Source organism: Lissotriton helveticus, chromosome 12 (genome assembly GCF_964261635.1).
Source record: "Lissotriton helveticus chromosome 12, aLisHel1.1, whole genome shotgun sequence".
Taxonomy (NCBI): domain Eukaryota; kingdom Metazoa; phylum Chordata; class Amphibia; order Caudata; family Salamandridae; genus Lissotriton; species Lissotriton helveticus.
In genome coordinates this window covers 16,364,555-16,390,239 of record NC_136073.1, presented here as the reverse complement: position 1 = coordinate 16,390,239, position 25,685 = coordinate 16,364,555, and the positions used below count along the sequence as shown (strand labels likewise).

At 49.9% G+C, this 25,685-nt stretch overlaps 1 protein-coding gene across 1 annotated transcript in view; it reads right to left on the bottom strand.

Moving 5' to 3' along the window:
• The window catches only part of TLE2 (TLE family member 2, transcriptional corepressor), a 221,309-nt gene that overhangs the window by 53,078 nt on the left and 142,546 nt on the right, over positions 1-25,685 (bottom strand). Inside the window, exons 7-9 of the mRNA XM_078669649.1 lie at positions 11,707-11,808; positions 8,697-8,741; positions 5,725-5,865 (exon numbers count right to left, since the gene is read on the bottom strand). Of these exons, the coding sequence (XP_078525775.1) occupies positions 5,725-5,865; positions 8,697-8,741; positions 11,707-11,808 (288 nt within the window). The remainder of the gene's footprint in view (positions 1-5,724; positions 5,866-8,696; positions 8,742-11,706; positions 11,809-25,685) is intronic.

Here is a 25,685-nt window from a genome sequence, read left to right as displayed (position 1 = left end):
CAAGACCTCAGGGTAGAAGTGCACTATATAAATACAAATAAACACATTTACATCATGACTGACAGCACCTAGAATCACTGAAAAAACAATCCAATTTCTGTTTTTATCCACATTTAAAAATAAAAACAGACGGGTAAATAAATGTTTCTGTCTGTATTTATCTATAAAAATAAGTAAAAACGGAAAGTAGGGATCTTTAAAATACAAAAATAATCAGGGTTCACTGGGTGCCTTAGATTTCTGGTTCCTGGTGCCACTGCACCTGCTGCACCAATGAAAGCTTTGACCTGCCCGGACAGTCAGTGTTCCACTTATGAAAAGGAGGGTGTGGCCAGCGACCCCCAACCTTTTATTCAGATTTCGCATCGCGTTGAGCGGGCGCAAACACTCGGCTAATGGGTTTCTTTTCCTGGCACAAACTTGGAGTCGACCCCATTGTGTCAGTCTGGGGGTTCATAAAGGGGGTGCACACATTATGCAGAGCTCTGGGGGGGAGGCAGTCACACATGAAACGAGTCAGTATTAATTAGCGAAGATAAATAGCGTCCCAGCGAGAAGCTCATTAGAAGAGCTTAATTAGTGCGCCAGGGGCGCTGTGTCCTTATAATGGGGGGGTTGGCCCTCTCATGAAAAGGAGGCCCGCCTCCGCCACAGAAGCGACGGAGAGTTGGGCGGGTGGGGGAGGTTCTGTAGCCCAGACAACGAAGAAGCAACGGCAGCGACCAGGAGGTCCTCTAGCCCAGGAAATGAAAGGGCTACAGATGCAACCGAAAGGAGTTATACACGGTGAAAGGAGAGCGCAACACATGCCACTGATGGGTGTTTTACCCTAGCGAGGGAGGGTGCAACACGTGCAACCGAGAGGTGTTTTACCAGTGCTTAACCCCTTCCATGCTGATGACGAGCTCAGCTCGTCATGCAACGCGGTATTTTTAAAATACCGCGGGAAAAGCCGCCGCACGCATGCGGTTTAATTTGAGCCAGCGGTTTCTGTCGCTCAACACCAGCACTTAATTGTCAACACCGGCACTTATTACAGTCTGCCACACGGAGGCGCTGTTTGTCTAATTTAGAGAGGAGCACAACAACAGTTGCTATTAATTTAAAATACATTATAACAACTAATACCAGACAACCAAGCCATTCTTATAGCTTTGAGGAGACCTGTAGGAGTGTGAGGGTTAGTAGATGTGTTGGTACTGTCATTAGCAACGCTGGCAGGGGCAACGGGCGGTGTTTTACCCTAGGAAGGGAGGGCTCAACACATGCAACCGAGAGGTGTTTTACCCTAGGAAGGGAGGGCTCAACATATGCAACCGAGAGGTGTTTTACCCAAGGAAGGGAGGGCTCAACACATGCAACCGAGAGGTGTTTTACCCTAGGAATAGAGGAAACAACACATGCAACCGAGAGGTGTTTTACCCTAGGAAGGGAGGACTTAACACATGTGTTGGAAATGGGATCCCTGGCTGGCCAGGGCTTTCGCCAAAGTCAGTCAGAGACCACCACACCCAAGTCAGGGCAAGGGAGTTACACGCCAAGATAACCCCTACTCACCCTCTAGGTAACGTGGCACGAGCAGCAAGGCTAAACTTGGAGGCGATGTAAGTTAAGTATTTGCGCACGCACCCCAGCAACAACAACCAAAGGCCCACCACAAAGGAAACTCCACACAAGGTTATGTAAAAATAGCCTTTGTATTATAATAAATATACATCAGATAAAACACACATCTTGTTACACTGTGCCAACAGGCACGGGCGGAATTTACAAGGGATATTGCACAGGACAGGGCCACTTGGACCACTGTCAGGGGTATCAGCACTTTTAGAACTTGTAGAAAGTAAAAATCACTGTAGCACACAATATAAAAATAGAGCACACAACCAGTAATCACTGGTAACAGGACCTCACTAGCACCACCTGTACTAGGGAGAAAACAACCACCTATGTATCACAATACCTGTAGGGGTGTAAGAACAGAACACATGATGCATCGCAATACATTCAGAGGTGTAGAACAAAGCACATGACGCATAAAAACACATTCAGAGGTGCAGGAAAGTACAATTGCGCCAAACTTACAGTCACCACCTGTGACAGTCCCTGTGTCCCAATGTCAGGGCCTAAACGTAGCAGTTGCCCACAAAGTGCTGGGCAACTGGTGCAGGGAAAGTTAGGGCAACGTTGGAGCCTCTCTGGGCTCAAGAACCACCACTGTGGCACTGCGGAGCCTCACTGGGCTCCTGGACAAGAACTGGTGCCCTGAGCCTCTCTCAGGCACTTCTTTCCAGGACCACTGGGCCCCAGAGCCTCTCAGGGCTCTCAAAACGAAAATGGGCAATGAGCCTTTCTCAGGGCTCTCACGAAACCAGCAGGCCCCCTAGAGCCTCTCTGGGCTCGGTAAACAAATAGCGCCTCGAGCCTCTCTGGCTCTAAAGAGAAATGCGGCCGCCGTTGGAGCCTTCCAGGATCAGAACAAATAAATGCCCGGGCCCCCACAGGGCCTTTAAAGAACAGAGGTGCCCCCTTCGTTGGAGTCCCCCCTCTGGGGACTCAGAATACAAGACAAGGTCCCACGAGCCTCTCTGGGCTCGAGCACTACTGGCCTCTCTCAGGCCCGGGTACTGCAGGGGAGGGGCGGGCACTCACCGGTCTCTCTGCTGCAGGACGGCTCCTCTCGCGCTGCTCCTCTCTGGGCGGCGCTGCAGGGGCCGCGGGCGGGGCTCCCCCTCACTCTCCGGGGCCTCGAAGGTCCAGGACTCTTCCTGGACGGCGGGGCTCCTTTCCTGTCGTCCCGGGGCTCTCCTCTCCACTCGGGGAGCCTCGGGGACCCGGCCGGCAGCTTCTCTGCTGCGAGGGGCGGGACTTCCGGGTTGCCTGTCTCGGGCCGTGCTGCGATTGGTCAGCCGGCCCAGTGCTTCCGGGTCGCCGCGGGCAGCGCAGCGGCTCGTTTTTAGGCAGGCAGGCGGCTCCCAGGATCCGAGGAGTGGGCTCCCTCGTGATTCCAATAAATCACGGACCTGGGCAATGCCGGGTGGGCACCGGCCTCCTAAGCAAATATAAAGCGAGGTAGGCACTCGCTAGGCACCGCAATTTCGGGCTGATGCCGGGTGGGCACCGGCTGGCTCTCAAAGCGCTAGCAGCGCTAGCCTCTAAGAAAAGGCGCTCCCAAGCGCCACCGGGCCAAATAAAGCGCTCTCAAGCGCTAAACAAGGGATTCTACCGCTCCCCAGCGCTGAAGGGCAGAGAGCAGCGCTCTCAGTGCTGTAGGCACAGCACAAGCTCCAGCAGGGGCTGGAGGCAGGCAGGGGGGCAAGGCTGGGCCAGAGCCAGCACACTGGGTCTCCAGGCAGGGAGACACCCCAAGTGGCGGTCCTCCTGGCCCCAGCAGCAGCAACAGCCGCCTCTGGCAGGATCCAAAAGCAGAACACATTCATGGGGACACAGCCCCTTCTTTATACTGTAAAATCCCTTTGTCTAAGGGTGCAGGGTGGGGGAAAACCAGTTGCAGCTGGCTCTGGAGCACTCTTGATGGCCCAACCACCCATTTCTTTCACTGCGGAGGCTAGGGTCGTTAGACACACCACAGGGGAGCGGAGCCAGCATTGTGTGGGGAAAACCCAGCCCATCCAGGACACAGGTACACTCCTCCCACACATCACTCATGCTAATCTCCCACTCACCACCGGGCAGACCCATCCAGACTTCCTGGAGCCTGGCATGCCAGCCAGCTCCAGCCAATCATGTTCCAGCACCCTCACAGCACACGCACATCAATGTCCAGAAGTAGCACTTCCCTTCTAGACACATACATGCCGCAGACACCATCTCGCAGCATTCACTCTCACGAGTTTACACATACTAAACTCGAGCCTGCACTCCCCACGCATCAGGAACTACCAGGGACACACACATTCCCCATGCATTCCTATGGGAGGGCAGGCCAGCCATGCTACACGCACGCACTTTCACTCTGGGACCCAGGGAAAAGTGCGCAGAGACCCAAAAATCACTGACACAGGGTCACAAATAACGGCAAAAAGTTTAGGGGTGAACCTGCCCTGAGGGCCAAGTCCAACAACATGCAACAAGAGATGTTTTACCCTAGGAAGGGAGGGCTCAACACATGCAACCGAGAGGTGTTTTACCGTAGGAAGGGAGGAAACAACACATGCAACCGAGATGTGTATTACCCTAGGAAGGGAGGGCTCAACACATGCAACCGAGAGGTGTTTTACCCAAGGAAGGGAGGGCTCAACACATGCAACCGAGAGGTGTTTTACCCTAGGAAGGGAGGTCTCAACACATGCAACCGAGAGGTGTTTTACCCTAGGAAGGGAGGTCTCAGCACATGCAACCGAGAGGTGTTTTACCGTAGGAAGGGAGGAAACAACACATGCAACCGAGATGTGTATTACCCTAGGAAGGGAGGGCTCAACACATGCAACCGAGAGGTGTTTTACCCTAGGAAGGGAGGAAACAACACATGCAACCGAGAGGTGTTTTACCCAAGGAAGAGAGGGCTCAACAGATGCAACCGAGAGGTGTTTTACCCTAGGAATGGAGGGCTCAACACATGCAACTGAGAGGTGTTTTACCCAAGGAAGGGAGGGCTCAACAGATGCAACCGAGAGGTGTTTTACCCTAGGAATGGAGGGCTCAACACATGCAACTGAGAGGTGTTTTACCCAAGGAAGGGAGGGCTCAACACATGCAACCGAGAGGTGTTTTACCCAAGGAAGGGAGGGCTCAACACATGCAACTGAAAGGTGTTTTACCCAAGGAAGGGAGGGCTCAACACATGCAACCGAGAGGTGTTTTACCCTAGGAATGGAGGGCTCAACACATGCAACTGAGAGGTGTTTTACCCAAGGAAGGGAGGGCTCAACAGATGCAACCGAGAGGTGTTTTACCCTAGGAATGGAGGGCTCAACACATGCAACTGAGAGGTGTTTTACCCAAGGAAGGGAGGGCTCAACACATGCAACCGAGAGGTGTTTTACCCAAGGAAGGGAGGGCTCAAAACATGCAACTGAGAGGTGTTTTTGCAACCGAGAGGTGTTTTACCCTAGGAATGGAGGGCTCAACACATGCAACCGAGAGGTGTTTTACCCTAGGAAGGGAGGAAACAACACATGCACCCGAGAGGTGTTTTACCCTAGGAAGGGAGGAAACAACACATGCAACCGAGAGGTGTTTTACCCTAGGAAGGGAGGGCTCAACACATGCAACCGAGAGGTGTTTTACCCTAGGAAGGGAGGGCTCAACACATGCAACCGAGAGGTGTTTTACCCTAGGAAGGGAGGGCTCAACACATGCAACCGAGAGGTGTTTTACCCTAGGAATAGAGGAAACAACACATGCAACCGAGAGGTGTATTGCCCTGTCAAGGGAAGGGGCAGCAGATGTCACCAGGAGGTGTTCGACTAACCCCTACGGAGGATGGGTGCACCTACTGGGACATTTACTTATTGCTTTTTATATAGCGCTGGTTAGATCTGTAGGTATCAGAGCGCTTTACATGAGGATCAGTGAATTACAGGTTACAAGTTACATTTGTTACAAAGCATAATCAAATATAGGATTAAAAAGCAGTGTTAATGGACATACATTGCTGAAGAATGTGGTGGCAGCTCAGAAGTCCCGCTTAGATACCAGCAGGGAGATATGGACCCCTCTCTCACCTTTGTTTAAAATGAAGCGACAGAAGGAGTGGCTTACCAGAGCAGGGTCCCTCAGTCTGGAGGTTGGGGTGCTCCGGCTGGATGTCGGCGAGCAGGGGCTGCATGGGACTTCAGTCCGCGGGGGCAGGGCATGTCGGCTGAGTGGGCGGGCCGGGCTACCGGGGTCCGAGGAGGGATCCTGAGAAAAAGAGACCACAGATCAGGAACCTGCAAAACAGAGTATTAATGCAGAGCAAGCTCAGACCTTCTTGCCTACAAGCACTTCTGCGGACGTGAAACTGCACTTAGGGCTTCAGGATATATCCCTCAATTTAGGGGGAGATTGTTAACTCCACACTGCTGGAGAAAATACCAGTGGTGCCATTCTCCGCAGGGAGAATATGGCCACCGGCTGGGGAGGCGAGGGCGACAGGTTACGAGCCTCCTGGGATCCTGGTCCACCTGGTGGTCGAGGAGTGGGCCCCGGGGATGGCGGACAAAGACCATAGGGCGGGGGCTCACCTCTCAAGGACGCATGTGGGTTGTCCCTTGTGTGGGAAGATCAACTTTGGAGATACCAGCCAGATGGCCCCTTAGTGCTGGGGGACAAGGAACTTGTATAATGCAAACTTGGGAATGTCAGTATTAAAATTGTGTCATTGATTCATCTAATGATGAATATGAAATGTTTAGTCATGTTTATGAATGTGGATATTAAACATGGCCGTTTTACACCCACTCAATCTCTGTGAATGGTTTAACTGTGGGTTATACTGTTGTTCCGGCGGGCGCGGAGCATGCTGGGGGATCCGGGGCCTATGGGTTGAATCCAGAAAATCCCCCTAGAAAGCAGGAAATACTACAAAATTAGTCGTTCTAGGTCAACTTCCTCTGGTGATTCCTCATTCTTACTCCATAAAGTTCAGATACTTCCAGCACCTGAAATCTCCAGGAAAAACATAACAGGTCTGTGGTGTTTCACAGACTTTGCAATTCCCCAAGGGGCTGGTTATTCGCTTGCCGACCTCATTGTGAATACCGCGTCCCCCTAATGAAGCCCTCAGATTGAGGATGGTTGAAAATTAAACTACAACATCTCCCTCCACACTGCCACATTGAGGATTTATCCCAGCTTCAGCCTGTCAAGAACTGGGGAGAGCCCTCTTTCTGGGGGTTTTCTAATCCATTAATAGTTACCCATTTGAATAGACTGTATAGTGCTTTTGCAGGGAAGCAATAACTTCTAGGCCCACTTAATTGTTGGAACATATTCGAGCCAAGGGCATGTGTTCCTGTAACAGAGTTTTAGCAGAGTTGCAACGGAGGAACTTTATAGGAGGTGGAATGAGACACCAAACTACCAATAGCATGAACTGGGAGAGAAAAACTCCTATGGAAGGCGCCAAAGTGCAATCTATGTACATTTTAAAGAATTGGCCTGCTGCGCGATCAAGCTAGACCTTAAAAGCAGCTTTGCACAAGGGAAAAACAAACATAAAAACAGTAGAAAACCATGAGTAATTTATTTATTTATTTATTTTATATTCTTGTATAGCGCAAGAATCGACCCCTTACGAGGTATCTCCGCGCTTTTGCTCGCAAGATGGAATGGCTGCTGTAAACCAGAAATTGATGTTATAGACTGATGTATGGAATGTTTATTCTTCCTGGAATAGGACGGTTTTTAGATTCTTCCTGAAAGAGGAATGGTTAAGGGTTTGTCTTAGGCCAATAGGAAGGTTATTCCAGAGCTTGGGCCCTACCAGGGAAAAGGCTCTGCCACCTTGTCTGGTTTTTTTGACAAGTGGGGTTTTAAGTAGCAGTTGGTTGCTTGACCGTAAGGCTCTGTCAGGTTTATAGAAGGATAGCTTTTGGGACAGATAGTTAGGGCCTTTCCCGAACAGGCATTTGTGAACAATGCAACAGATCTTGAACTTGGTGCGTTGTCGTATTGGCAACCAATGCAGTTCTCGCAACAGGGGTTTGGAGGGGGTTCTGGGGGGGGCATTCAAGACCATTCTTGCTGCTGTATTTTGGACTACCTGGAGGCGATTAATAGCGCTCTCGTTGGCTAATTCACCCAAAGCACTTTTTGTCTGGACTTGGCTAAACGGTTATGCCGATGAAGAGTCCTGTAGTCAACCGTGTTCTATTGCATCGCGAGATAGTCCATGATTTCATCTGCACCCGATGCTGCGACAATGTGCAGCAAACCCATGTCCTTGCCATTATCCCAGACATCTGGGATGGAAGCAGGCAGGGCTCAGTATTCTGTCTCCTCCATCGTCTCTTAAACACAAACTCCAAAGCAAGCAGAGCTAAGAGCATAGAGACTCATTTGAGCAGGAAGGCAGGCCATCGAATAGAAGTTCTTGGGAGCCACCAGCCAGTCCAGACCACACTGGGCTAGAGGAAGGCGACGGGCAACCCTCCCAGCACCACGTGGAAGGCTCTTCCTCTCAACCCAAATGCCAGAGTCCTTCGAGAAGCGGATCATCTAGGTGACTGAGTATCTGTCACACACGCCCTCTTCATCCAACGCCTTTGTTGGCTGTAAGCTCAGAGCCTACAGAGTTCTGACCACAAGCACTGAAGATGGGAGGTGGCATCTGTCTGACTCCAAGAGCTTTCAGGCCTTTCTTCCTGTCTCTTTACCAATGTACCAACATTTCCAAGTCTCCGCCATTGCACGATTTATCCCATGGTCATTTCACAACCCTCAGATTTCATGTCCTCCTCCACAGTTGAGGCGAGCTACCCACAGCACACTCGGTCTGTTGAGAACCTCTTCACCGACAAAGCTGCTGCCTGCACTCTTGATCTCTCATACCGTCCCTTGTGGATCACTCCTTTCTAATATGCGCCTCCCTCCCCACAGCAACAGTGCTTTGAAGTGACCTAATGGAGGCATAAAGCACTATAAAAATCACTAACCTATGCGTAGTTTACTTTAACTTTCACCCCCAACCTGGTCAAGGAGAACATAGTAAAAGATCTACATAGAGAATGAATGAAGGGGGATACACTCACCTCGTCCACCACCAGGTTGTAGTCACTCTTGTCGCCGTCACTGTCCTGAAAAACAAGCACACACACAGGATAAAGAACATGCGACCGGAGCCTGCAGAAAGAAAGACAACATACAGAACAGTCGCACGACACACCAAGCCGTACTGGCGGACAATACTCACAGGGATCACAGAACGTAGAATATGGACTGTTCCAAAGGAGCCCACGCAGACCCCTCGCAGAACATATGGTCTGGTCCATTTACTGGAGCCCAGGATGATATTGCACCCCAAACAAGAGGAGGAGATCCCCTGTGAAATGCTCTTTTAGTTTAAAGATCTGGTGTTCCACACTCTATGACTTTTGGTTTCCAAGCATTAAGTTGCAACTAATTCTCTTATCCAGTAAATTCCTTCTGAGCAGAAGTCGGGACTGTTGGACGAGTGGGTCACCGTGTCGAACATGGTGGATAGGTCAGGCTATAACAGTTGGACTATTGCCAGGCTCGCTTCTACATAAACTGCTAGTCAATGGTCTAACATCCTGGTAAGCAAACTCAACGCCATGTTGTGGTCAAAAGCCTAACTCACGGGAGTCTAGGGTCACGTATGAGCCAAGTGTGAACATCTGCACTCCGTCATCTTCCCAATCACTGGAAGAAGCCAAGAAGTGAAACACTCAGTTTAATTCTAGAAAGAAACATGTCAGAATAGTTTAGATTTAACTCCTCGATCTAAAAACCTCAGTAGATTCGGAGAACGCGTAAGCCAACACATTTCAGGCAACAGATGGCATAGCAGTCACAATTCTATTCCCTTCTGCATTTGCAATTTTTTTCTTGGACTTATATGACAATCTGGCCGCGTTTGTCCTGATTTGGCGACTTCGGTGGAATATGAGCAGGAGAGGCCACAGCCAGGAGTGCGAAACACCAGCCTTGCAGTGTTGTGGGCTTCAGTGACCAACTTTTGTCACTGTTGTTTATTGGCGGTTACTATGGCCTTCTGTGTGACTGTTTTCTTCCCTTTCAACCTTATTTCAGGACTTCCAACTGACTTGAATAAGAAGGTGAGAGGTCAGAGTTTTTTCTTCAGGTTTCCTATGGATAGCATCCACGCGATTGGTCAGATCAGAGGTAGGTGAGTTACTTAAATGACTGTGGTTGGCTTTGTGAAACTCAGATGTCAGAACTTCTGGTAGAAGCTCATTGGCTGGGGAGCCTTGCAGAGGTGAGGACAGCATAGGCAGTGGATGGCTTCGACGCGTGAGACTTGTGCATGTGAGGACAGGATGGTCTCAGCATCCTACAAGGTCAGAGCATGCGCACTTGAGGGGTTGTGGGGAAGCCAATGTAAATCTTACATTGGCACACGTTCAGCCCCTGAGTGGCCAAGACAGTGGCAATGCTCTGATCTTCTATTTCCACTGAATCCTAGTCTTGTGGCTAGTTGAGTCATGCTACCTACAGGTCACTTAAAAGTGCTGGGGAGAGGGGGGGGGGCAGCTGAGATTTAGAAGCAGACCAGTGAGCGGGGGGTGGGATTCAGTGGTCTATGGTTGTATACGCACTGGTCTCCACTTACCAGAACACCGTAGAGAGACACCCTCACATGCGCCGTCCTGGACACAGCGCAATGCGCCGCCAGTACCTCTCTAGCAGTGGTAAGTCCTTCTCCTGGACTTGGACCGGACATACCTAGCTCAGGTGGGCCCGCGAGCCTTCCTGGGCCCGAAGAGCTGCATCACTGAGCCACACCGGGGACTGACCACCAGGACAGCAGAGTGCAGACCAGAGCCGGACTAGTGACCATCTCTCGCAACCACTCCACGCGGCCCTAGGCATGCCCTGCCACAGCACATGTCAAGGCCAGGCATGTGCCCAGTTACTTGCGTGGAGCACTGGGGTCTCAATTCACGCGCCGTGGCACGGGGGTCCTGGAGCCAGGAGCTCCTGGCGGGAGCTCGGAGTGGATGCAACAGGTAGGCTTCTTCCAGACTCTGGGAATACCCAGGTACCCGTCCACCTTAGGTGAACTGGGAGGGCACAGAGGTAGAAAGAAAACACGACTCATCAGAGCGGAGACGCAGCCACTACAGGGACCCTTAACCGCGACTTCAGGGGGTCTGGTGGCCCAGGACACAGAGGGAGGTTAGGAAGGCCCTTGACTCAATGGTAGTTTGAGATCCCAGTCAGGTTTGGAGCTCATTATCCCTAATGTATTTATTTATCCCCTAAGTCCCATTGGGTGTTTCACGGCCCTGAAGCGCCATCTTGGACGCCAGAAAAGCGAGGGGATCGGTTCACTTAAGCCATGCTGCATCCCAAATCTGGATTCAGAGTATCCCAGCACCCAGGGGGCCCCAGGCTCCTGCAGAAACTGCAACTCACTAACAGCTCAGAAGACACTTTGATTCCTTGCAAGGTTCCATTTAAAAGAGAAATTCGACACATCCCAGAGTCGAGGCTCTTTGTTAACCCCTGGATACATTCTTAGTTACTTTGAATGATGGCCTTAAAGCTTGGGAGCATCCGGTGGCTCGAGAGTGTAAGTCCAGGGGAAGAGTGTTACAAGGAGGCGTGACCGGGTACTCTGAGGCTTTGCAAAGCTTGCCCATCGGCCAAGATTGGCCATTAATTTAATAAACAATATAGCCGCCATCTTTGGTGCATTCATCTAGGTCTTGGTAAAAAGGACTGAATGCTGGTGGACCCCAGGGGCTGCGGGGCCCTTGAGTCCACTGGGGACGGTCATTCTTACTGTCCTGTGGGTTCAGGAGGGTCAGATCCATGCCACAGCACCTCCTGCACCACAGCGCCCCCCACTGGTGCCTTCACCACCAACCAAACTGGACTCAAGAGCCACAGTCCATGCTCAGGGCCTCCCATCCGGGCAACTGACACCCATCACCACCACCACCACCACCACCACAACCCTGGCCTTGCTCTTGTGAGCTGGCGTACAGGCACCCCAGGTGAGGAAGGGAACCCTTGCACCCCCCGGGCACTGCACTGCACCAAGGCCACACTCACGTATTGTCCAAGCACCTCTTTCTCCTGGCGCCCACGTTTCGCCCCAGCGGGGCATGGCTGGTCCTCACTGGATGCCCGGTCCACCGGGGAGCTGCATCTACCCTGCACGAGGAGCACACAAGGGGAGAGTGGGTTATGTCTGGCTAGTAACAGGCAGGATAGTTACTGGCGAGGAGTCACCCTAGCAGCGGTCTGTGGTAGGCAGGGTATCTGCATGGGGTGTAAGCGCATGTGATTGGTTGTGGACCCTGGTGTATGTGGTTTGAGAGCATGTGATTGGCTCTGCAGCCTTGCACATGTGACAGAAGCATAGTGAGTGGAGGGTTTGAGAGTATGCGATTGGCTGCGCAGCCTTGCACATGTGGCAGACGCATAGGGAGTGGAGGGTTTGAGAGTATGATTGGCTGTGCAGCCTTGCACATGTGACAGAAGCATAGGGAGTGGAGGGTTTGAGAGTAGGATTGGCTGTGCAGCCTTGCACATGTGGCAGAAGCATAGGGAGTGGAGGGTTTGAGAGTATGATTGGCTGTGCAGCCTTGCACATGTGGCAGAAGCATAGGGAGTGGAGGGTTTGAGAGTATGATTGGCTGTGCAGCCTTGCACATGTGGCAGAAGCATGGGGAGTGGAGGGTTTGAGAGCATGTGATTGGCTGTGCAGCCATGTGGAAGAGGCATAGGGAGTGGAGGGCTTGAGAGCGTGTGATTGGCTGGTGACTCTTGTGCATACAATGATGATGACAGCATAGGCAGTGAATGACTTCGGCATATGTGATTGGTTGAGGAGCCTTGCGCATGTGATGACAGCATAGGCCGCGGATTACTTTGGAGTGTAATGTAGCAACAGAATTGAATATTTAAAAGGAGGTGTCTAAATAACTCATAAACTACTGGTTTTATACTTGTATCTAAATGCTGGTCGGGTCTGCATTTTAATTCAGTATTGCTATTGTATCTTAGGATACAGCTCTGCACTGAATACACATTTTAAGGTAGGACACAGCATTTTGGGCTCGGTTTCTTGCAGTCTACATTTCTGGAAGGGATATTTTTACATCCGCTCTTGTGCTTGAACAAGCCTGCTCGACGTGGGGGTGGGTGGGGGGGGGGGGGGGGGGCTGTGATGCTGAGAGCACCAGGACCCAGAGAGGTTCCCTTGGCAACCCCGGATGCTCACTGCAGCCAGCATCCTTTAAAAAGACTCAGCGGTAGGGGCTACTCGCTGCAAGATGTGGGCTGGCAGACACCTCTCCTCTCTGAAAGCCAGAACCCCCCCCGCCCCCCCGAATGACTTCTCACAGCACCTGATGATGATGCCCAGATTTAAAGCACACAGTAATGTTGAGGCAACAGCTTTAGGACACAAAATCACCTGGCAGGTTAATCCTACCTACCAACCTTTCCGCATTGTAGCGCATTGAAGCCCTGCTACTTGGAGTATGCTTCTACTCAGGGTGCCTAGCGCCAAGGTCTGAGAAGTATGGAGGCTCACCCCCACCCTGCAGAGCAGGTGAACTGGAAGGAGCGGCTCTGCCTGCGGGCGCTGGGGCACAGGTCTCACCTGAGGTCAGTCTGCCAGACGCAAGGAACAGTTACTCCCTGTGGCGGTGGTTACTGAAGCTTAAAGCCGGTCACACCAGAATGGTGGTCGGCGAGAGCCCGTAGGTAGCCCTTAGCCTACAGGGGCTTCTGGTAAGACTGGCAGCTGTCAATCAAAGGAGACCCCAGAACTGGTGTCCTCATCTAGCAAAGCAGCTTTTAGATTCTTCACTTTTCTCGCATCAGCACCAGTGTGCCTGGAGCGGCCGCAGGCGGTGCAGGCCTCCTCTGGGGCTGCGCGGTGCCATCCGCGGGGCACCAACAGTACGAGGTGGCTCCCGCCTCCTGGTTGCGCCTCTTGCCAGGTTGTATTTTGCTGTACTATGGGTGTGTATAGGGCTCGAGTCGGGGTACCACGCGGGTGGACGGCGTCCCCCCACTTATTCTACTGTGGGGACACTGTCCCCCATGCCAAACAGCTGGACTTCACTCTTTGGCCTCTCTGGGACGAGGAGCTCGGTACCTTTCTTGACGTCACTTCCTGTTGTGACATCACTTCTGGTGACAGAATCCCCCTACTTCTTTTTTTACGACTTGTGCCCTGGGTGTGTACAATAGCCCTGTGCACATGTCTGGCTCGTCATCTCGCCGCATGCTGGGGCGTGGTTATTTCTTTGTTGTGGGCAGTCTGTGGTCCAGTTCTGGTTAGTATCCTCGCTCTGCTGATCTGGCCTGCTGCTTGTGCTGGGTCAAAGCCTGGCTAGCTGCCTGCTCTCCTGGCTGGCCTGCTGTGCTGGGGCAAAGTCTGGTTAGCTGGCTGCTCTCCTGGCTGGCCTGCTGTGCTGGGGCAAAGTCTGGTTAGCTGGCTGCTCTCCTGGCTGGCCTGCTGTGCTTGGTCAAAGTCTGGCTAGCTGCCTGCTCTCCTGGCTGGCCTGCTGTGCTGGGGCAACGTCTGGTTAGCTGGCTGCTCTCCTGGCTGGCCTGCTGTGCTTGGTCAAAGTCTGGTTAGCTGCCTGCTCTCCTGGCCTGCAGCTGTAATTGGTCAAAGTCTGGTTAGCTGCCTGCTCTCCTGGCTGGCCTGCAGCTGTGCTGTGTTCTGTGATGTCTGTGGTTGGGTCGGCTGCCTGCTCTGCTACTGCTGTGCTGGGTCCGTGTCTGGTTAGCTGCCTGCTCTCCTGGCCTGTTGCTGTGCTGGGTCCCTGTCAGGTTAGCTGCCTGCTCTCCTGGCTGACCTGCTGTGCTGGGTCTCGTTCTGGTTAGCTGCCTGCTCTCCTGGCTGGCCTGCTGTGCTTGGTCAAAGTCTGGTTAGCTGCCTGCTCTCCTGGCTGCTCTGCTGCTGCTGTGCTGGGTCCGTGTCTGGTTAGCTGCCTGCTCCCCTGGCTGGCCTGCAGCTGTGTTCTGTGATGTCTGTGGTTGGGTCGGCTGCCTGCTCTCCTGGCCTGCTGTGCTGTGTTCTGTGATGTCTGTGGTTAGCTCGTCTGCCTGCTCTCTGCTGCTGTGAACCCCCCCGCTGTGGTTTGCGGCTGCCGGTCACTGCTGAGTAGCACATCTGCAGCCTGACCGGGGCCTGCTCTGGAAACATCTGGCGAGCAGTGGGAATGCCGGGCCGGATGTTGACACGGGGTTTGCCCTGTGCCCGGCGGTGACCCCCGCTGGGGGCGCGGTCTGTGACCTTGGGCTGCCAAGAGCTTCAAAGGCGCCCCCCTCGCTCCTTTAAACAAACAAGAATAAGGGAGGGGTGGAAGCAAAAGGGGGGGGGTGGAAGCAGAGGCCAGAGGGAGAGGGGTGGGGGGCTGCCTGTGAAGGAGTGAGGGCGAGAGCGCTGCGAAGAGGCCTACAACCCAGGCGCTACACACGACCTTACTCCAGGCTGGATCGGTTTCACGTCAGTCCTTGTGTAAGGAGCTCTTCAAACTTATCTACACCCACCCTAGGTACAATCAAATGTGCCCCTCTCTGCCCCTCAAATCAAATGCCATATCCCGCCAAAAAACACACGTCGAACAGCGAATCCAGCCAGACGCCCAGATCACACGTGCGAGCTTTAAGCTCTTACCAAAGTCAACATATCGAGGACATTGAATGGATTCAGATCACAAACTCGTATGTAGACTATCCCTGCCTAGTACTGGCTTTACTCTACTCCAGCCACAGTCAGCCGATTCTTAATAATTGATTTGTTTGTCTCTCACGCATATGTTTGTTTGCATGTTGATCAGTCCAAGTGCTAATCGCGTTATCTCCATAAAGCGCCCCGACGCCCTCGAGGGTCACGTTCACGCTATACAAAACCTTCTAAATAAATACATAAATAAATAAAACACCAGGATCCAGGGTGCTGTACGGAAGGGGTACCAGGCCTATGAAGAGGGGGCCTGAACACCCACCAGAGACGGCACATCAGAGAAGCAAAGACACTGAAGAAAAGAAGCAAAACAAGGGAAACGCAGGGAGCGAGGAGGGAGTCTCAGGGACCCGAGGGGCACAGACCAGGCTAGCAACCTCCACAGGACTTACCCTGCTGGGCAGGCACTCTGACAGGGGGCCACAGGACGGCCAGAGGGTGGGCACCCCAGGTCAAACAGGATGACTTTAGAAGCCATCCCAGAGTCATTGAATGATCATCCAACTACACTAGAAGTCATTTTCTCATCTTCAGACATCATCAAGCTCTTGTAGTCATCAGGAGAGTTTATAAACTCAGCTTGATGACTTCAGGATGACTTGAAAATAACTATCTGATTACTTCACAGGATGTGCTTGCTCTTGATGACTTGAGGATAATTCGAAAATGAGTATCTGATGATTTTACAAGGACAGTTCTATTCATTAAGATAACATTGTTTCTCTTGATTTACTGATTACTTTAGGACCATGCTCTCAATTAGGGTGTCATTTTTGTCCTAAAAGGTGAACCTGTTGCATGATTTCAGAACTATTTGCTAATTACTGTACGATGAGAACATTTAAATATCACATTTAATTTCTAGTATATGTAAATATGCCGAAAATTTGGTTTAGAAAACCGCCTGTAAGAAGAGTCACAAGTTAATTTCCCGTCGTTTCAGTACTGTCTTGAATAAGGGTAAAAACAAGAATCCATTGTGAAAAATAGCAATACATATTAATAATGATGGAAATCTGGCACAAAAGTGAGGGATGATTGAATTTGGCAGCACTGAAGTACAAGATTCAGACGACATTATGCATTAGGGAAAGATAAATTATACTGTGAAATATGTATCTAAAATAGACATATGCTGCATAGCGTGGTAGCTGACCTATTACTTTAGTGGGCTGTGAATGAACGACTTTCGACAACCAATTAAGTTCGGGAAGTGTTAAGCAAAAGCAGGCCAGTGAAGTGGCCTTTTATCACAGTGAGTAACAATTTCAGGTGCTGTGAGGTTACTTTGGTATTAGGTTCAGCTCTCCCTTGTCAGGGGCCTACCCCCCACATCCCCTGATCAGACCCCAAAGACCACATCCTGCTCCATCAGACCCCCATCCTCATCAGCAAAGTTGTTTTCTCTGAGCCACCCACCCTCGTTATTAGAGGTTGAGTCTAGTGCTTTAAATGGGGAAAAATAGTGCAAGGACTCAATTAAATGTGGCGGTGGGTGGTGCTAGGTGCAGGACTAGGGGCAAGACATGCCGATACATAATGACTTTTACAGTAGTTGCAGCACCTATTAAATGAGAGATGCGTTGTTACACAAAACGAAAGTCAAACACAATGATATTTTAACACGTTCTTGTTTTGTAATATTCGCAGTTACAATACTGTTATTTGTTATTGCTTGGTACTAAACTATGTAATCTTGAGCGTGCACACACACATAAAGAAACAAACAGACGTGCACACAAAAAGCATTCCACACATTACCTTTAATATACCTCCCGAGAATCTAAATTATCTCTCCCTTTCTCAAGCTTTTCTATCACACACAAACTTTCACAGGCAAACGCCAAGACATAATGAGGCACTCACACAAAAGACTCAGGTGGAATTAAGTACACTTTAACCTGCTTACCTCCCATGACTTTCTTAATTGCGCTGTCACCTGGCTGCCTCGATTCCTGTGTTTGCAACACAGAGTGATGGTTAACACAGGGGCATCATGCAAATGAGCCTACGCTGAATAGTTCAGCGGGGGCTCAGCTCAGGGCTACAGAAGGGCCCTGTCTGTTCACCAGCACTAGTACCCAATGCGCCTACCCTTTCCGAAGTACCAGTACTCTTCTGGGCAGTGAAGACGTGCCCGTACTCATAGTGATAAAAATAAGAAATGCTGGCACTCATTCCATTTAGTGCACTGGGTGAGTCCCTTTGCCACTCTATATACAGTCCCCCACAATACTGTGCACTCTCAAGGGTTGGGCGTCCTGCAGGTCAGAGTGCAGGCGGATTCCACTCTCCCTCTGTGAACTTGGGACAAGCCAGGTATTTTCACACCCCTTTGTGGAAGTGAAACGGTTAAGAGTTCGTCGCAAAGGGTACACCTTCTGTCTCATTTATAACACAGTGAGGTATAAATATAAAGTGTACTCCAGTACTTTAGAACAATATATTCTTTCACTACATACTGACTGTTCGAAGTGTTGTTCCTTAAAGTATATATATTATTGCACTTCTAGCTTCCGTTCCAGGACTGGATTTTCTTTAGCACATTACAGTTCCCAAGACCCTGCTAGCAGGCTGCTGGTTTCATCTACAGTGTGTTGTCACATGCATCCACTGCCTATTAACCAGGTGCCCATCATGAACGGTACTGTCCATAGTGTTTAATTGTTTTGCCATTTCAGGGTACCATATTGGTTCTAAACATTGCGATCATCCAGCAACTTCAAACCATGTATGTACAATACAACTGCAAGTCAGTCATCACGTGTTTGGCTGAATTTGAGTTTTTTGAAGCATATACCTGCTGTGTTTAGTCAGCAGCACTCATTCTTTCTCTACTTTTATTCCTTTAATTTACCTGCACATGTTGGGTTTGTGCCTGCGTGTAAGTGTCAATTCAAGAATGGGTGGATGAATGGATGGATGCATGAGGGCAAGGATGAGTGATAGTAAATTATCATAAATGCAGTCCACGTGCCTAATCCCATGAATGACTGAATAGACCCTTTCCTTTATAAACTATATCTATCGGAATTGCCAATTTTTGTTTTCATTTTTAGATTATAACTATAGCATTAATTAGAGCTTTTTGGATTACATCGATTTTTATTAGTCTTTCTAGCAGAAAATAATAACATTTAACACAAATGCTTGCCTTCATTACAAGGCCGGCGAGGTAATTAGAGTTTTAAAAAGGATTTTTTATGATTGTAGTAATGTTAACAAAAAACATAAACCAGTGCTTTTTCGAGGTCTGTGATTATATAGTTTAAAAGTACTTGAAATGGCTGTGGCCTTCAGTGCTTAGGATGTGGCCTTTGAGCCTGCACTGTACACACCCTTCTGACCAAAGATTTGGGAGACCTCTGACAATGCCCTTTTGCCAGTGCCTTAGATGCAGTGCCCAGTTGGCTCTGGGAGCAGGAATTGGCCTCCGAAATTACCCGCTTGCCTGGATCCCCCCACAGAGCTGACAGGTTACAGATAGAGTCTGTGCCTGGCAGACTCGGGTGGCACGCTTGCACGCGCATGCCCCCAGAACCTCCTGTGTGTAGCCTTTGCAGTGCCCAGCAGGCTTTGTGCTTGAGTGTGACTTTCCGTCTCGCCCTTCAAGACTTGCACCCACTCTCTGCAAAGCCTTCTGGTCACAATTCTCAAAGTGAAGATTTCTTAGTGTAGACCCCACAAGGTATCCCTGTCATTCTCTACTGTGTTGTGTCGAGATTAACCCACGATGAAAGCGAGTAGTTGAAAGAAATTCTTTTATTATTAAAAGTAAAAACAGGCCCCACAAGACAACGCCACTGAAACGGGGTTGCTCACAGCAAGGAAACAAATTACCTAAGAACAGTTAAACACAATGCCTCAGTACAATAGTCGAACCTCCTTACATTTTGACATCGTTCTTGGCGTCAAAAGGTGAACGTCATGAACAAGTCTGCATGAACGTACCCAATGCAGACATGCCATTCCTCCCGATTCCGGCGGGAGACTACCCATTTGAAGGCAAGTCTCCCATCTCCGGCTTCATGCATCTAGAGGTGCCCCCCCCCCCTCCCCGTCAGCCACTCTTTCCAGTTTGTTGCTGCTGGTTCAGGTTGCCACTTCCTCGAATGAAAGAAGAGATGCACATTATTCAATTACGTGCTGCCATCGGTTTTCTAGATGCATGAATCGGCAGACTGGAGACTTGCCTTCAAATCGGTAGTCTCCCGCCTGAATCGGGAAGGTCGGCAAGTCTGTCCGCTACAGAAAACGCGCAGAAAAGAAATCTTGCTCATACTTGAAAAACGATCAACAACATTTTTGGGCATAAGATTAAAAAATATCTAGCAAATCGTCAATTATGTCATTTCCATCTTATGTTTTCCTGTGCCGATTCTCATGGATTTGCGTTAATAACGTGGGGCTACAATTGAAACTACATGTCCCATAATGCAATATGGTGAAGAGGAAGAAAGTGTGTAAAGTTTGTTTGGTGCCCGAAATGCAGCTCAAACAAGCCCCCCAAACACTGCCAAATGCCCAAATCGCTATTTCGCACTGTTTCAGACGTGGATGTCCTCACCCTGTCACATGCACTCGTCTCTAAAAGTGCAATTGAGATAGAATAAGGTCTGGTCAGATTTTTTTAACCCCACGCACTTCCGGTCACGCCGGAAGTTCTGCAGTGGAAAGCCATGTTTGGCGAGCGTTGTGATGGCGAGGGCAAGTGAGAGCCATCGAGATCTTTGGGGGTTCAGAGATGGCGATTTATTTGTGATATCCGAGACCTGGTTATCCGGATTGCTGCAGGAAGATGTTGCAAACGAAATAATTGGAGATTGTTGATCCTAGCAGGAGGGAGCAGGTAATGATTGTGGGGCACGGCTCGGCTCTGGGATTGTCTTATTTTTTTGGGAGGGGGAGGGGGGGCAGTTTTATGCAGCGCGAACTCAACCTGAAGGTATCGGAGCGTTTTACACGCGCACGTTGCGTTACAGATGGACACATGCATTTTTTGGGTGGCACGAGCAAACGAGGTGATTTGCGCCAGAATCACAGGGTGTTGAGCCTACGAAACTCAAACCTAGTTACAGCTCCAAAGCCGGCAGCTCTGCCATGCTTGTTAGGATTACTTTTAGCGCTCTTAGCAGCTCCCACAAATTACACGAGGAGAAGTCCCAAAACATACCAGCAGTAACAGAATGCATGACATACATGTGTGCTCATTGCGCCGCAGACTACCAAAGATTCTTCTCTAGAGAAAATATTCCATGCGCATCTTTTTAAGCAGTCTGTGCACTCACTTGTTAAAAAGAGCGCCTGTCTCAAAGTGATTGAGTAAGTGGGCGAAGTTGCACAATAGAGGTTTATTCATTCACTCGTATCACTCTTTCATGTATGCCTCCATGTGATTCAGTTTGTAGTTACACATTACAGGTTCATTCATTCATTCGTCATTTCAGTCTTTCATGGGGTGCATGCTTTTAGGTGAGTGGGTTTGCAGTTACCCAAAACATAATTCATTTCACTCTTTCAAGAACGTATGCCCCCTGGGGAGGATTCCGTTGCAAAGTTAAGTAATACAGGTGTAATCATTCCTTTCACTATTCCATTCATTTGTCTCCCGCTTCTGTACATAGGTTCAGTGTATTGCCTTTTTCTCAGGTCAACGTTGGATTGTGCATCCAGCACGGGGAGAGCTGGCAGATATGTTTTATGGTAAATGCCAGCTATTACTTTTATCTCTTTCTATGGTAATACCCACCTCCAGAATGATATAATGCTGAGCCCACACACCAAAATGTAAAAGGTGACTCGCGGGGTGGACCGAGTCGCTGCAGAGCGATCGTCAGCAGGTGTGCTGACCTCCTAAACCATGGGTACTCATAGTAGACAGGCACAGACGGAGACCGGGACAGGGACAGACCGGGACAGACTCGGACAGGGACAGACTCGGACAGGGGCAGACTCGGACAGGGGCAGACGACACGGACCGGGGCAGAAGACACGGACAGGGGCAGAAGACACGGACAGGGGCAGAAGACACGGACAGGGGCAGAAGACACGGACAGGGGCAGACGACACGGACAGGGGCAGACGACACGGACAGGGGCAGACGACACGGACAGGGGCAGACGACACGGACAGGGGCAGACGACACGGACAGGGGCAGACGACACGGACAGGGGCAGAAGACACGGACAGGGGCAGAAGACACGGACAGGGGCAGAAGACACGGACAGGGGCAGAAGACACGGACAGGGGCAGACACGGACAGACAGGGGCAGGGGCAGACAGAGACAGGGGCAGACAGAGACAGGGGCAGACAGAGACAGGGGCAGACAGAGACAGGGGCAGACAGAGACAGGGGCAGACAGAGACAGGGGCAGACAGGGAGAGACAGACTCGGACAGGGACAGACTCGGGCAGGGACAGACGCGGGCAGGGACAGACGCGGGCAGGGACAGACGCGGGCAGGGACAGACGCGGGCAGGGACAGACGCGGGCAGGGACAGACGCGGGCAGGGACAGACGCGGGCAGGGACAGACTCGGACAGGGACAGACTCGGACAGGGACAGACTCGGACAGGGACAGACTCGGACAGGGACAGACTCGGACGAGGGAGACAGAGGGAGGGAGACAGAGGGAGGGAAACAGAGAGAGGGAGACAGGGATACTGAGAGGGAGACAGGGATACTGAGAGGGAGACAGGAATACTGAGAGAGGGAGACAGAGGGATACTGAGAGAGGGAGATGTAAGGAGGCAGAGTGAGGGAGATGGAAGGAGGCAGAGCGAGAGGGAGGGAGTCGGGGGGAGGCAGATGGAGACGGAGGGAGGGAGGCAGGGGGAGACGGAGGGAGGGAGTCAGGGGGAGACGGAGGGAGGGAGTCAGGGGGAGACGGAGGGAGGGAGTCAGGGGGAGACGGAGGGAGGGAGTCAGGGGGAGACGGAGGGAGGGAGTCAGGGGGAGACAGACAGAAGGAGGGAGACAGAGCTGGAGACAGAGAGCGAGGGAGGGAGACAGACGGAGGGAGACAGAAAGACAGAGGGCGGGAGTGGTGGAAATTGAACTTCATTCACCTAACGTGGAAAGGCTATGCTGGTTCTATTAGTGAACTCCCTGTGACCTGGATACTGCTGCCCTATGATGAATAATGTTATTGCAATCACTGTATTTTTGTGAAACTGAAACCAGAAGAGCACTGCAACCGGACAAGGAACTATATCGAGGCACATTGTTAGTAGTGACAAGCTAGTAACACAAGTCTCTAGTTTTCATTGTGCCTTATGGGTAAAGGATAACATAAAGGGCACAGTCATTGAAAAAATATTGAACAGTCCGATCTGTTTTATATAGCGAATCAATACAGGTAAGGAAGCGATGTTGGGACTCGAACTGGGGACCGTCCAATTAAAAGAGCAGTTCTTCCCGCTCTGCCAAAAACACACTGAGATGCCCTAAAAAAAGTTAATTATGTTTATAAAGCGAAAGGAAAAAAAATTACCTTTTAAATTTCACGAGAGGAGAGGTAAGTCAGGGTGGTGGCCCAAATAATTATTTTTATATTGGAAAAAGTGTGTATAAAAGCAAAAAGTAAACCTTTGTATTGTGATGATGTCCTTCTGTAGCTCCTCTAGCCCCTACTCCTGGTATCAGGGCTGCTTCACTGAACGCAAACCAAAAAAGTGGCACTATTTATTGTTCTTTTATCCCCCTAAATGTTCCTGTGTAACATAGGTTAGTTCTGTGGGTGAAGCCAGAGTATGAAGCACGCACCAGTGACCCCATATAAATGTGAGCTCTTGTGTCTGGCACAGATCAGTGCTCCACATCGAGTGTATGTAGCATGAATTAAATATGTTCTATGCAGCTAAGCCCTGCTATATTGTATTTGAGCCTATGTTATACAGCTTCTGCCAGGGTCCTGCTTTTTCTTAGCCTGGTTATGCAGCATGGCTGAGAGCCCACATCTTTGTTTGCCTGGTTCTGCAGAATGGGCAGTGGCCCTTTTTTGTGAGCTTAGTTATTCACCTTATGGTAAAAGGGATGTCACCTTTCCCAGAGAAAAATACAGCCCAGCTCGTCATGTTTTGAGAGTCACCTACGATTCTTAACTAGAACTTTATATGAAATTGCCAGTATTTGTTGGGAACACAGCCTTTCTGTCTTTGTATACCTTAATTGTCGTTTTGGGTCATGAATGATGTTGTAGAACACAGTTCAAATGGTTTTCTCGTTACATGATTTAATGTTTAAAATATGTACTGATAAGGGAAAAATACAGGCATGGGGGATTTTCCTAACTATTGTTCCGGCAGGGAGATTATAATAACGGCCATGCTGTACAAAACTGGCCAGGTGGCAACCCTAGAAGTAATCGTAAAACGTACCAAGAGACATTCCACTACCAAACTTCTAGGTAGCTATTATTTTAGCAAAATATCCTTACACTTTCTTTAAGTTCTTTATTCTGTCGACCACCACAAGCATTGTCACATAAGTGACTACCAATATTGTGTGATTTGAAAGCCTGAGTTATGCATACTGGGATTAAAACCCTTAACTGCATTTTACGTGAGATTATTTTCAGCCGGCTACCTTTGCAGTAGTACATGAAGTTGAACCTGTGCAGTGAGGGATAACTCAGTTTGTTAAGCGCCACGGCTTTAGGAGCAATCTGAATCCTTGTGTGGTGAACTCAGCCTTTCATCTTTCCAATATTACTTTACTGCACCACCCCACTCTACTTTATGCCACACAATTCCACTCAAAGCTACTCTACCCCACTTTACCCCATGCCACTACACACAATGCCTCTCTACTGCACTATATGGCTCTCTACGCCACTCTACACAATGCCACTCTATCCCACTGTACTCTGCGCCACTCTATGCCTGTTCTATCCCCACCACACTGTCTAGCTCCACCTATGCCATTTGACTCTGTGCCACTCCACTCTACACCACTCCTTTAACATTTAGCCATGCTAAACAGCAGCCACGCTGCTGTACAACATGGCTAAAGGACAGTGGCAAAGACAATAGCTCTCACCTAGGCGCAATTGTAGGACTTGCCAATGCTTGTTTTTATTGTGACCCCCATACCGATTCAGTATTTGGAAGGGACATGTTGTAAGCATCCCTTCCAAATATGGAATTGATTTGTGATGTATCAATGTCAATGGCAATGTCTGCCTGCTGCATAATGTGTGGTAGTGCACCTTCTCAATCTTTGTCTCCTTCATATTGTGTGGTAGTGCACCATGTCAATGTCTGCCTGCTGCATAATGTGTGGTAGTGCTCCTTTGGCAATGTCTGTCTGCTGCGTAATGTGTTGTAATGAACCTTTGGCAATGTATGTCTGCTGTATAATGTGTTGTAATGCGCTTCTGGCAGTGTATGTAAAGTAAAGTAAAGTAAAGTCCACATTTGTAAAGCGCACAATCACCCGTAAGGGTCTCTAGGCGCTGGGGGGCCGTCGGGAAGATTAAGCGAGCTATTGCCCAGAGTCACATGGTGCTGGGCTGACCTGCCGTATGTCTTCTGTACAATGTGTGATCACACACACTCTTCAGTGCCTGTCTCCTGCGTAATGGATGGTAGTGTACTTTCGGCAGACTTGTTATGCATTTATGAAATTAATACATATGACTCTCTTCCTGGAAGTAAGCATGCTAAATTCTACTTACAGGTGTATGTCTACTCTACTATGCACAATTTCACTCTGTGCCACTCCACTCTATGGCATCCTATGTCGTAACACTCCACTCTTCACCAGCGGGCTGTACTCTCTACCACTTCACTGTATGCCAGTGCGTTCTATGCCAATCTGCCCTACGCCATTCTAATCTACTCTGGATTACTGTACTCTACACTGAACCAATCTGCTCGGTGCCACTCCACTCTATGCCACTGCACTGTATTCCAATTTACTATACCCCACTTTACTCAATCCAAATAGCCTGTACGCCAATCTTCACTGCACTTTATGCTTCTTAGCTCTCTGCTATAGCACTCTATGCCATTTTACCCTGTCACTGCACTCTATGCCACTCTATTTATTCTTCTCTGCGTCACTGCACTCTACACTACTGCACTCCCTGACACTGCACTCTAAGCCACTCTTTGACACTTTGTTCTACCCTGCACCACTCTATGCCTCTGCTGTCTATGCTATGCCACTGTACTGTAAACCAGTGCACTCTATTCCAATGCACTCTACACCACTATACTCAACCCCAGTGCACCCTTTGACACTGCGTCTATGCCAACTACTTTGCACCACTGCACTTTACACCAGTATACAACATTCTACTCTGTGCCACTGCACT